The sequence below is a fragment of the Pelophylax lessonae genome (assembly GCF_965119305.1).
Source record: "Pelophylax lessonae genome assembly, chromosome: 10".
Taxonomy (NCBI): Eukaryota; Metazoa; Chordata; class Amphibia; order Anura; family Ranidae; genus Pelophylax; species Pelophylax lessonae.
In genome coordinates, this window is record NC_138777.1 from 70,858,926 (window position 1) to 70,871,297 (window position 12,372).

General features: G+C 42.6%; 1 protein-coding gene across 1 annotated transcript in view; it reads right to left on the reverse strand.

The window, feature by feature from the left end:
- Positions 1 to 4,647: 4,647 nt before the first annotated feature.
- The window catches only part of LOC309565333 (interferon-induced transmembrane protein 1-like), a 28,686-nt gene continuing 20,961 nt past the window's right edge, over positions 4,648 to 12,372 (reverse strand). Inside the window, exon 2 of the mRNA XM_082270247.1 lies at positions 4,648 to 4,950. Coding sequence (XP_082126373.1) covers positions 4,771 to 4,950 — 180 coding nt within the window. The 3' untranslated portion in view covers positions 4,648 to 4,770. The remainder of the gene's footprint in view (positions 4,951 to 12,372) is intronic.

Sequence of the window (12,372 nt, forward strand, 5' to 3'; positions counted from 1 at the left end):
ATTAAAAAAAAAACATTTGATTTTTACATTTTTTTGGGGGGGAATTTCATATAAAAAAATGTTAAAAATATTGTTATTTTTCAAAATAAACGCAATTTTTTTTTATAGCGCAAAAAGTAAAAATCGCACAGGTGATCAAATACCACCAAAAGAAAACTCTGTTTGTGGGAAAAAAAGGACTTCAATTTTATTTAGGTACAGCGTCACACGACCGCGCAATTGTCTGTTAAAGTAACACAGTGCCGAATCGCAAAATAGGGCCTAGCCGTTAAGGGGGAAAACCTCCAGTCTGAAAGTGGTTAAAGGATCTAACAATTTGTCTCATATTACTGGAAAATATATTCGAGTCTCCAGACCAGTGGATGTAAGGTGAAACAGATATCACTTAAGGCCCGTACACACGTACCGATCGTCGGCATACAAACGTCGGTGGACGAAGGATCTGCCGATTGTACGCGTGTTAGTATGGTGCCTCCGACAGATGTCTGCGCACAATCCGCGGACAAAAGTCTTTCGTGCAAACATGAAAATATTTGTATGCCGACACCAGAACGGACGATTGTTCGCCTGTCAGTACACAATTCGGCCGACAGACCGCAGATTTGCAAGACTGGGCATGCTCAGAAAATAGAAAACACAGGGAAAGTTAACCATTACATGACATCACTTCTGCAGTCGGCGGACAAAATTCTTGTGCTGTCCTTGTGCTGTCTTTGCACTTTTCAGCAGACACCGACATCCCGGGGAGAAAAGAGGAACATTTGTAAGCCGACCATCGGTACGTGTGTACGGGGCTTTATTTTACATATGGTTTGTTATTCTGTTTGCCACCCTTTAGTGACTGTGTTTTTAAACAAAGGTGGTGGTATTAGGGTTATTTGATTTGTTTTTCCACTAGCCACGCACCCCCTCCATCCACCCCTCCCCCCCTTCTCCAACCACCACCCTTCCCTCCAACCACCCAGCCCCTTACCCCCATCAAAAAAGTAATAGATCCCCTTATATATTTACTTACAGTTCAGAAGACTGGCTCAACTTGTTTGGGTACGGCGTCGCACGACTGCGCAATTGTCCGCAAAAAGTGGCCTGGATGTAAGACAGCAAAATCCTCCGGTGGTAAAGTGGTTAAAGAAATTTTATGCGGGAAAACAAATATTCGACACCCAAGGTAGATTTTTTTATCATTCCACAAGAAAATAGTTTTTCGTAATTATCTTGAAATAAAAGAAATAGGAAAAGAAAACAATACGGACTGTAAGGGCTCTTTCACACGGTCTGCCTCCGTAGGCGGATCCATGCTTCTCAGCGGGGATCAATCCGCTGATCCCCGCTGAGCCTGGCGGATGACAGCTCCGTCTCCGCTTGCAGTGCAGAGAGGGAGGTGTCACAGCTCCCGCTGCTCTCTATGGGGGATCGGATGAGAGCGGACCGTCTGTCCACTCTCATCCGATCCGATCTGATCCCTGAACGGACATGGCCCTATTTGCATGGGGCCTAAAGTGTATGCCTAAGCAAATGAAAAAAAAAACATATTTAGTACATCTCTACAATACAATACATACACCTTTCTCTTTGTGTTGACTCTGCATGTACAGAAAAATACCATTGCTCCTGCCAGAAATCTAGTGAGCTCCTAAATTCTTGTGTTAGCTAACATCTCTGCCTTTGCTGCAATCTCCAGCAGTGTTATCAGCCTGACTACAGAAGGCCTCCCCCTTATGTTATGGAGATGAATAGAGGGTGGCCTTTTCAGTAGTTCATCACAAGTTCATTGGGCAGGGCTGACACCATTGCTTGTGATTTTAGTGTTGTCATCTCAAACAGGTTGCAGATTGCAGGTAGATCAACAAGCATCTTCAACATGGGGAATTTTATTGCAGGGCTCAGACTTCCCAGCAGCAAAACTTCTTGGCCAATGTGTCTGTCTGCAAGACAAGCATAGTGGCCGAGGGAGCTCAGAGACACTGAGCCTGTGACTTTATCAGGGTCAGTGTTGCTTAGTTGCACTGAGGACAGAGAGTCTGGATTTCTCTGGCTTTGGTGCCTGATACAGTGCATTTGGAAAGTAAACACAGCGCTTCACTTTTTTCTCATTTTGTTATGTTACAGCCTTATTCCGAAATTTGATTAAATTCATTATTTTCCTCAAAATTCTACAAACAATACACCATAATAACGTGAAAGCAGTTTGTTTGAAATCTTTGCAAATGTATTAAAAATAAAAAATCTCATGTACATAAGTATTCACAGTCTTTGCCATGACACTTATAATTGAGCTCAGGTGCATCCTGTTTCCACTGATCATCCTACAGATGTTTCCACAACTTAAAATTGAGTCTACCTGTGGTCAATTCCATTGATTGGGCATCATTTGGAAAGGCACACACCTGTCTATATAAGGTCCCACAGTTAACAGTGCATGTCAGAGCACAAACCAAGCCATGAAGTCCAAGGAATTGTCTGTAGACCTCCGAGACAGAATTGTATCGAGGCACAGATCTAGGGAAGGGTACATAAAAAATTCCTGCAGCATTTAAGATCCCAATGAGGACTCCATCATCCATAAATGGAAGAAGTTTGACACCACCAGGAGTCTTCCTAGAGTGGGTAACCGCGAGCAAACTGAGCGATCGGGAGAGAAGTGTCTTAGTCAATGAGGTGACTAAGAACCCGTTGGTCACTCTGACAGAGCTCCAGCGTTTCTTTTTGGAGAGAGGAAAACCTTCCAGAAGAACAACCATCTCTGCAGCAGTCCACCAATCAGGCCTGTGTGGAAGAGTGGCCAGACGGGAGCCACTCCTTAGTAAAAGGCACATGACAGCCCACCTGGAGTTTGCCAAAAGGCATCTGAAGGACTCTCAGACTATGAGAAACAAAATTCTCTGGTCTGATGAAGCAAAGATTGAACTCTTTGGCCTGAATGGCAAGCGTCATGTCTGGAGAAAACCAGGCACTGCTCATTACCTGGCCAATACCATCCCTACAGTGAAGCATGGTGGTGGCAGCATCATGCTGTGGGGATGTTTTTCAGTGGCAGGAACTGGGAGACTAGTCAGGATCGGGGGAAAGATGAATGCAGCAATGTACAGAGACATCCTTGGTGAAAACCTGCTTCAAAGCGCTCTGGACCTCAGACTGGGGCAAAGGTTCATCTTCCAACAGGACAACGACCCTAAGCAGACAGCCAAGATAACAAAAGAGTGGCTAAGGGACAACTCTGTGAATGTCTATGAGTGGCCCCGCCAGAGCCCAGACATGAACCAGATTGAACATCTCCATAGAGATCTGAAAAGGACTCTGTACCGACGCTCCCCATCCAACCTGATGGAGTTCGAGAGGTCCTGCATAGAAGAATGGGTGAAACTGCCCAAAAATAGGTGAGCCAAGCTTGTAGCGTCATACTCAAAAAGACTTGAGGCTGTAATTGGTGCCAAAGGTGCTTCAACAAAGTATTGAGCAAAGGCTGTGAATACTTATGTACATGGGATTTGCAAAGATTTCAAACAAACTTCTTTCACATTGTCATTATGGGGTATTGTTTGTAGATTTTTGATGAAAATAATTAATGTAATCAATTTTGGAATAAGACTGTAACACTTTGAATACTTTCCAGATGCACTATAGGTACATGAATCTTTTACAAACACTTACATTTGTCGTATGATAAGAGTTTAGAACTCCATTGCACTTCCAAACAGTGCTGATATCCTGAGTTCCATTTCACCAAGGGCACTACCTATAAGAGGAGGGGGACAAGCTCAAAAGATAATTCCAACAAAATATAAGCACCACGTCCCAAATGTATATATTGGAAGGAGGAAGAGCAGGGCGCATAGAAAGGGGGACTTTATAGTGGGGTGCTACTGTATGACAGATATGCTCAAGAAAATATATATAAAAGATATCAAACAATTTTTATTAAAGACAAAAATAAAGACATAATATGTATGCTGTGCCAGTAAATACCTTAATAGAGCCCACTTCGTCTTTCTTGTCTTGTGATTAGCCTAGGCTAATGATATCATGCACAGCTCTCTCTCTCTCACTCTTGTGAGAGTTTGCCAGCAAGGGAGGAGAGATGAGTCATAGAAGAGCCAAGGACAGCTGCAGAGCTGAAGGGGGCTGGATGAGGGTGGAGATAACAGGAGACTGCAATTATCCATGAGTATTTATCAAGAGAGGAGAAATGTGCAGGCAAGCAGTGGTATGAGTGTGTCTGTCTGTATATATGTGTATGTGCGTGTCTGTCTGCCTGTGTATATATATGTGTGTGTGTCTGTGTAAATCCAGGAAGTGAACAGGCAGCAGCTTCAGCTGCCCACAGTTAAAATGGCTGCAGCCAGACTTAATGGAGGGAGATTTCTGCAGCATATTTGGCAAGTACAGAATAACAGTATATATAAAATAATATACAAAGTGGTTGGAGGGAAGCTTCAGAATGGCAAATATGTTTTTATTACGAATTATGTGAGCAGACTGCAGTTCCTCTTTAAAGATTGAGTCATAGGCACAAGTTACATTTTGGAACATTTATTTCAATTTATTTATATCAAATTTATCTGAGCCCCAAAGCATATGAAAAGGTGTATTTAAGCTCATCAAGTAAAATAGTACAAGAGGCAAACTGATATGTGCAAAGTGCATAGCAATGACAGTCAATCTTCTACTGATCTGATGTCAGTAAAATGAATTCTGATTGTTTCACACACTTTCCACTTTGTGTTTGCTCCTTACGCTCTTCTACTCACATTATTACTTCACTTAACCCCTTTATAGCCCAAGCCAGCTCCTTATTGCAGCCTTCAGTCGAATCAAATTATAAACGATGACAGTCACTGTGATCAGCAACCAGAGAATGGTCAGTACTGTGGAGAAGATATTTAAATAGCAGGCGGAGGTGCTGTGTCGCCTGGCTTCACTTTGCTTTCCGTTCAACTTCTGATCCCGAGACTAAAAGGAAAAAAAGAACAAAAATAAATAATGGGCAATCACCAGTACCTTGTATTGCAGTTGATAACTATGCATTTAGTAGGTGTTTGTACATGTTTACAGCTTTCCACACCTGAATTGATTTGCAATAATTGCATTATGGTGTATTCAGCTTGGAACCACTAAGTACTAATTTAAAGTAGATTTGAAGGGTAACTTTACTTTTGTGGGGGAAAAAATCAGCAAATAAAGAAAAAAAAACAATATAGCGTATACAATTGCGACACAAATCATATTGTATTTGAATGTTATTATAAATGACCTTTCCTTTTCCATCTGCAGGTGCTGTCATTTTCTGACACCTCTTCATTGCAGTTTTAGCAGAGGAATCTGCAGCTAGCAAACTTCTCCCATGCAAGGAATCCACAACCTGAGCCCTTTCGGAGAAGTCCTGAGTGGAGGTTTCAGCTGTTGGATTCTCTATCTATCTATCTGCTGAGCTGGATGAGTCCCCATTTGGAAGCTCTAGCAGAGTCTTTACTTCCCTGCTTGTATATCATTGGAGTCGGTAAGAGTACCTATACATACCATCGCTCACCCGGTCTGCATGTTCGGTGTCTCCTTCCCTTTGTGCTCGAATCCTTTTCCATCTGGTAAGCAGCCATCTTCACTGGATAGATACCCTACACACTCTCTTGCCTGCTTTTCTTCACACAGCATTTGGTAAGGGGTACCTACGGAGTCTGCCTGGTGGTTGGTGTTCCACTTCTTTATTTGCACTGACTCTCCTCTGTATGAGACCTGCTGTGTGCACAACACTTGGGTGTTTATTTTGTTTGTTTTGTGGTTTTACGCTATGGCGTTTGCCTTGTTCTATTTTTTATAATCCAACATACACGCTGCTGGAGATCCACATCGTTATCACGAGGTCCCCTGATCCCCAACCTCTGAGGCGGGTTCGGAGTTATCCCTTATTGTTTGGCTATATTTAGTTGGAACTCTGGTAAGCGGTACCTGAACAAGGCTTGACTGAATTTATCTGGTGTTATTCCCATTTAATTTTTGGATTTACACTATGGTGTCTATTTTTCTTTATCTTTAATGTCCGATTGCTGAGATGCCCATTGCTATTGGGAGAATTATTGTGTCACAACCGTGAGGACAAGTGGATTATTCATCATTTGGCTTCCCTTAACCAGTTATTTGGTAAGCGGTATCTGCACAAGTCTTCACATCCACATTTTGTTATTGGACATTTATGGACTATTTCAGTTGATGGTTCATCTCACAGCGCAGCTTTTTTCTATTATTTTGTTTTGGGGTGTCTGTCGCACTTGAAGTTGCTGCTTATTATCACTTTGAATTAGCGCAGTTGTTTTTTCCCTTTTTTCTATACATTAACCCCTCCCTCTCCAATAAAATTAACCCCTTCCCTGCCAGTGTCATTTTTACAGTAACAGTGCATATATATAGCACTGATTACTGCAGTAATGTCACTGGTACCCCCAAAAGTGTAAAAAATGTCAGTCCGATCTGTCCGCCGCAATGTCGCAGTCCCGCAAAAAAAATCGCAGATCGCCACCATTACTCGTTAAAAAAAAAAACACCAAAAATGACAGAAATCTTTCCCTAAGTTAGTAAACGCAATAACTTTTGCGCAAACCAATCAAAATACGCTTATTGTGTTTTTTTTACCAAACATAGGTAGCAGAAAACAAATTGGCCAAAAATTTTTAAAAAATATGATTTTTACATACCCATTCACATAGGGAGGGGGTCTGGGATTTGGGGGGCCCCCTTGTTAAAGGGGGCTTCCAGATTCCAATGAACGCCCTGCCCGCAGACCCCCACAACCACCGGCCAGGGTTGTGGGGATGAGGCCCTTGTCCTCATCAACATGGGGGCAAGGTGCTTTGAGGTGGGGGGTGCAGAGCCCCCCCTGCCCCAAAGCACCCCCACCCCCCATGTTGAGGGCGTGTGGCCTGGTATGGTCCAGGGGGGGTGGGGCCGCTCGCACGTCCCCTCCCCTTTCCTGGCCTGCCGGGCTGTATGCTCGGATAAGGGTCTGGTATGGATTTTTTGGGGGGGACCCCACGCCGTTTTTTCGGCGTGGGGCGACCCTCAAATTCCATACCAGACCCGAAGGGTCATTTTGGCATGGAGTTCCCCCTCAAGATTCTCACAGCGCAAGTTGCACTGCAAGTCGGATCATCCTGATCCGACTTGCAGTGCGACTTCCATTCAAATCAATAGGCTCCCATAGGGAACCATTGATTTTGAATGGAGGCAGAAAAAACGCTGCTAAAAGCTACGTGGCTAAACGTGCAATAACGCTAATGGAAAAAGCTACTGAAAGCACGTTTTTACAGCTGCTTTTTCCCGGCATCAAGAAACAGCTTTGGAGCTCGTTTTTATGACGCCCTGTGTGCATGGAGCCTTAAAATACAAAAAAAAAAACTGTAAACTCCATTGGCTGTAATGTCATTGCACATATTACCAGAATATATTACCAACATTAAATATTAGGGAAAATTATAAGAAAAGCCTTTTTCTTAATTTTTTTTTTTCAGCAGCTTAGTAGATGCCCATTACTTACTGTATGCTTATGCGGTGGTGCAATACATGTTTAAACTTTAATGTGCTATTTTTACAGGCTCTGGATGGAATTGTGTTGCCGATTTAGAAATGGCCAGCAGAGAAGTGTTAATTTTGATGATGTCAATTTTCAATTTAGTTTTAGTTATAGTCTTATGACTAAAATGCCATTTTAGTTTTAGTCGTATTTTAGTCATCTGAATTGTTTTAGTTTTAGTCGTATTTTAGTAGACTAAAATTGTGTTAATTTAGTCGTCGAAAACATTTTAGTCTACGAAATTAACACTGTTGTAGAACAATATAAAGTGACATGATACAATGCCTGACATATGCAGCGAATGATATACATAGAGGAAAAGTGCAATGGAATTTAACACACAATGCTGTTACTAAGGGTATAGACCAGCCTTTCTCAACCATTTCAATTTCTGATCTCGGGGAACCCCTGCTAAATATTAAAAATCTACAAATCCTGACACATTAACCACTTGCCGCCCGTCATATAGCAAAATGATGGCGGCAAAGTGGTTGCACTATCCTGACTGGGAGTCATATGACGTCCAGCAGGATAGACCAGGGGTCGGTGGTGCGGTGTGTCACTCTGACTCACAGCATCTCCGATCCCGGTAAAGAGCCTATGATGTAGGCTCTTTATCATGTGACCAGCTGTGTCCAATCACAGCAGGTCACATAGTAAATAGGAAGTGCCGTTGATCGGCTTTCCTCAGCTCGCGCATGACAGGGGCGAGTAGAGGAGAGTCGATCGGTGGCTCTCCTAACAGGGGGGGGGGTCCTGTGCTGGTAATCAGAGCATTGATTACCAGTACAGACCCTTGGGGGATGCCACTAGAGCCACCAGTGATTGCCCACCCATGGCCACCAAGGATGCCCACCCATGGCCACCAGGGATGCCAATCAGTGCTCAGGGAGCCTGCAGTGCCCTCCTTATCAGCGCTGCTCATCATTGCCATTTATCAGTGCCGCCCACCAGTGCCCATCATTGCCATCTATCAGTGCCGCCCACCTATGCCCATCAATGCCACCTATCAGTGCCCATCAGTGCCTATCAGTACCCATCAGTGCTGCCTATCAGTTCCCATCAGTGCCGCCTATTGGTGCCCATCAGTGCTGCCTATTAGTGCCCATCAGTGCCGCATATCAGTGCTACCTATCAGTGCAAATCAGTGCTGCCTATCAGTGTCCATGGGTGCTGCATATTAGTGCCTCATCATCAGTACCATCTCATCAGTGCCTCCTCATCAGTGCCTGTCAGTGCGGCCTCATCAGTGCTAATCGGTGCAGGAAAAAATTTATTTATATACAAAATTTTATAACATAAACTAGAAAACTTTTTTTTTTTTCAAACTGTTCGGTCTTTTTTTATTTGTTAAGCAAAAAAAGGAAAAACCTTGCGGTGATCAAATACTATCAAAAGAAAGCTCTATTTGTGGGAAAAAATTACATAAATTTGGTTTAGGTACAATGTTGCATGGCCGCGCAATTGTCATTCAAATTGCAACAGCGCTAAAAGCTGAAAATTGGCCTGAGCAGGAAGGGGCGAAAAATGCCGGTATTGAAGTGGTTAATGTGACAGTTAGTGAGAAGAATGCTCCTTACTCTTGTCATCATTGGGAATAATTACCCCCTTACAGATAGCTAAAAGGAACAATGGTGTCATTGGGAACTTATCGGAGAGGCAGAAATTGCCCATTAGTCAAGGAACCCCTGCTAACACCTGAAAAGCGCTGCAAAAGCACTCAATGTTTTATGGGGAGTTTTCAAGCGCCTCAGTGTGAAAGGGCTCTTATATACAATATCCTCTCTAGCGTGAACCCTGTCCCTTCTCTACCCTTTTCACAACTGCAGCGGAGCACTGCACTTTATTAGCATTACCCCTACTAAAGATGGCCACTGAGGTCATTCAGTGTGGTAATGTCTAATCGAACTACTGCTCCCCTGATGACCCCTACAGAGGCTGCAGAGGAACAATGTTCCTCTCATCTTCCATTCCCTCTGTACACCTGCCACCATAGCAGAGCCACTTACAGAGGGGGGGGGGATAAACTGCTCCGGCCTACATACGGAAGGTCTGAAAAATGGGTTATTGACAGAATGTTTCCCAATAAACAAAGGGGGTGCTGAGGATAAATCTCTTTTAATTTAAAACTGTATATTTATGAAGAATTCAATCTCATATTGAAATTCGTTGTCATACAATATTATTCTGGATATGTTTTCAATGTATTTATCCCTGTCTGAATGTTTTGTATATGTGACTTGATATGGTTATTTGTATATGTCATGCTCCAAATGATGAATGATAAATTAGAATATTGAACATGTGTCAACTTCCCATGGGTCCCCATTTTCTGGGTTATATTAACCACTTTAGCCCCGCTCACATGGAGGCAACTGCGGCAAAGTGCCCGCCCCTTCGCGCGCCGCCGGAGGCTCGCTCCCGCTGTGTTCATTCACAGCGGGAGTCGGGCCAGGGGAGGAGCAGCGGCGCCGCTGCTCTGCCCCGATCGTCGGGGATCGAGTCTGGAGATCAGCCCGCTGTGTGTAAACACAGCGGGCGGATCTCCATAGTGACAGGGACTGACAGATCGGAGTGTTCAGCATAGCTGGACATCCGATCTGTCCTTCTGTCACACAGTCACCTCCCCCCCCCACAGGTCAGTAAGCACCAGGCATACATTAACCCCTCCCTCTCCAATAAAATTAACCCCTTCCCTGCCAGTGTCATTTTTACAGTAACAGTGCATATATATAGCACTGATTACTGTAGAAATGTCACTGGTACCCCCAAAAGTGTCAAAAATGTCAGTCAAGGGTCCGATCTGTCCGCCGCAATGTCGCAGTCCCGCAAAAAAAATCGCAGATCGCCGCCATTACTCGTTAAAAAAAAAACACCAAAAATGACAGAAATCTTTCCCTTAGTTAGTAAACGCAATAACTTTTGCGCAAACCAATCAAAATACGCTTATTGCGATTTTTTTTACTAAACATATGTAGCATAAAACAAATTGGCCAAAAATGTTAAAAAAATTAGATTTTTACATTTTTTTGGGGGGGAATTTCATATAAAAAAAATGTGAAAAATATTGTTATTTTTTCAAAATAAACGCTCTTTTTTTGTTTATAGCGCAAAAAGTAAAAATCGCACAGGTGATCAAATACCACCAAAAGAAAGCTCTGTTTGTGGGAAAAAAAGGACGTAAATTTCGTTTGGGTACGGCGTCGCACGACCGCGCAATTGTCAGTTAAATTCGCACAGCGCCGAATCGCAAAAAGTGGCCTGGACGGAAGACAGCAAAATCCTCCGGTGGTAAAGTGGTTAAACTTTGTATATCAAATTTTATATGTTTTAAGACTGAGCACCCATGGACTATTGATTGTCACAATAAATCTAATATCTATGAATAGTGATTTTTGGATGTGTTATTATTACACTTATCCGTATTTATACCATTCATATGGATGTCTTTTTATTGAAACTCATCTTTGCTATGCTAGTAATTATCAATCACATGTCCAAGGTTCAATTTTTGCTGGGTCCCAATTTCTGGGGTCTTATAGATTATCCATGCCATGTACTTGATGAAAGATACGTGTCCAGCTGCACTCAATTAAAGTCCCACATTTCCCTTCTTTCTTCGCTGAGGATAAATCCATTTTTTCAAATGGAAAGATGGTGTATATGGATTTCAAAAGCATTTAAGGTAGTTCTGAGCAATGAGGTGCAACAAATGCTGGGGCAAGTAGACGGAAGGTGGCTGAAAAGACTAGACAAGATCTATAGTGCTGAGATGCGAAAAATTATGAAAACCATAAATTATGAGTAAAAGTCATGCCAGTTGTGTATGATACACAGAGCTTTAGCAAAGTAAGAATCATTCAGACATGGTTTAGATCTACCTTAAAGTAATTGTAAAATCTTGTGTTTTTTTTTTAAAATAACAAACATGTTATACTTATCTCCGCTGTGCAGTTAATTTTGCACAGAGTGGCCAGGATCGTTCTCTTCTTGGGTCCCTCCCTCCTATAGAGTGCCCCAACGGCATGCAGCTTGCTATGGGGGCACCCGAGCTGAGCTGCAGCTCTGTGTGTTTATTGAGACACGAAGCTGCCATTAGGCCCCGCCACCTCTCTCTCCTAATTGGCTAACTGACTTTGATTGACAGCTGCGGGAGCCAATCAGGAGAGAGAGTCCCGGACAGCCAAGGGACTCGTGAACATCGCTGGATAGAGATGGGGCTCAGGTAGGTATTAGGGGTTGCTGGGGAGGCTGCTACACCCAGAAGATTTTTTTATCTTAATACATAGATTAAAAATATTAAAAATATAGATTAAAAAGATAAAAAAAACTTCTGACTTTACAACTCTTTGAATGAAAGCTGGAAATTTAAAAATATTGAAAACACAGTTTGAAATTACATTTACATAAAGCTTACATAAGATTTTAGTGATGGGGATTCATGATTAGGACACTGCACACAAAATCTGGTGCAAGTCTGCATAGTAACCAATCATCTTCCAGTTTTTTTTTTTTTTTTGTCAAAGCTTAATTGAAAAAGCTGAAATTAGAAGCTGATTGGCTACCATACACAGATGCACCAGATTTCTCCAGTTTTAGTAAATGGACGCCTAAATAATTACCTTTGAAACATAAAAACTGTTATGCATAACTAAATGGGGAGATAGACCTGATGGTTTTTTATTCTAATTCTCCTCCTTATCTGGCAGTAACTGATTTTCCAGGGGGAGGATTGTGGTAGCAATGAAGTGCAGACATAATACAAGCCAATACTTCACATACACATCCACTTCTTCAGAGGAATATTAAAA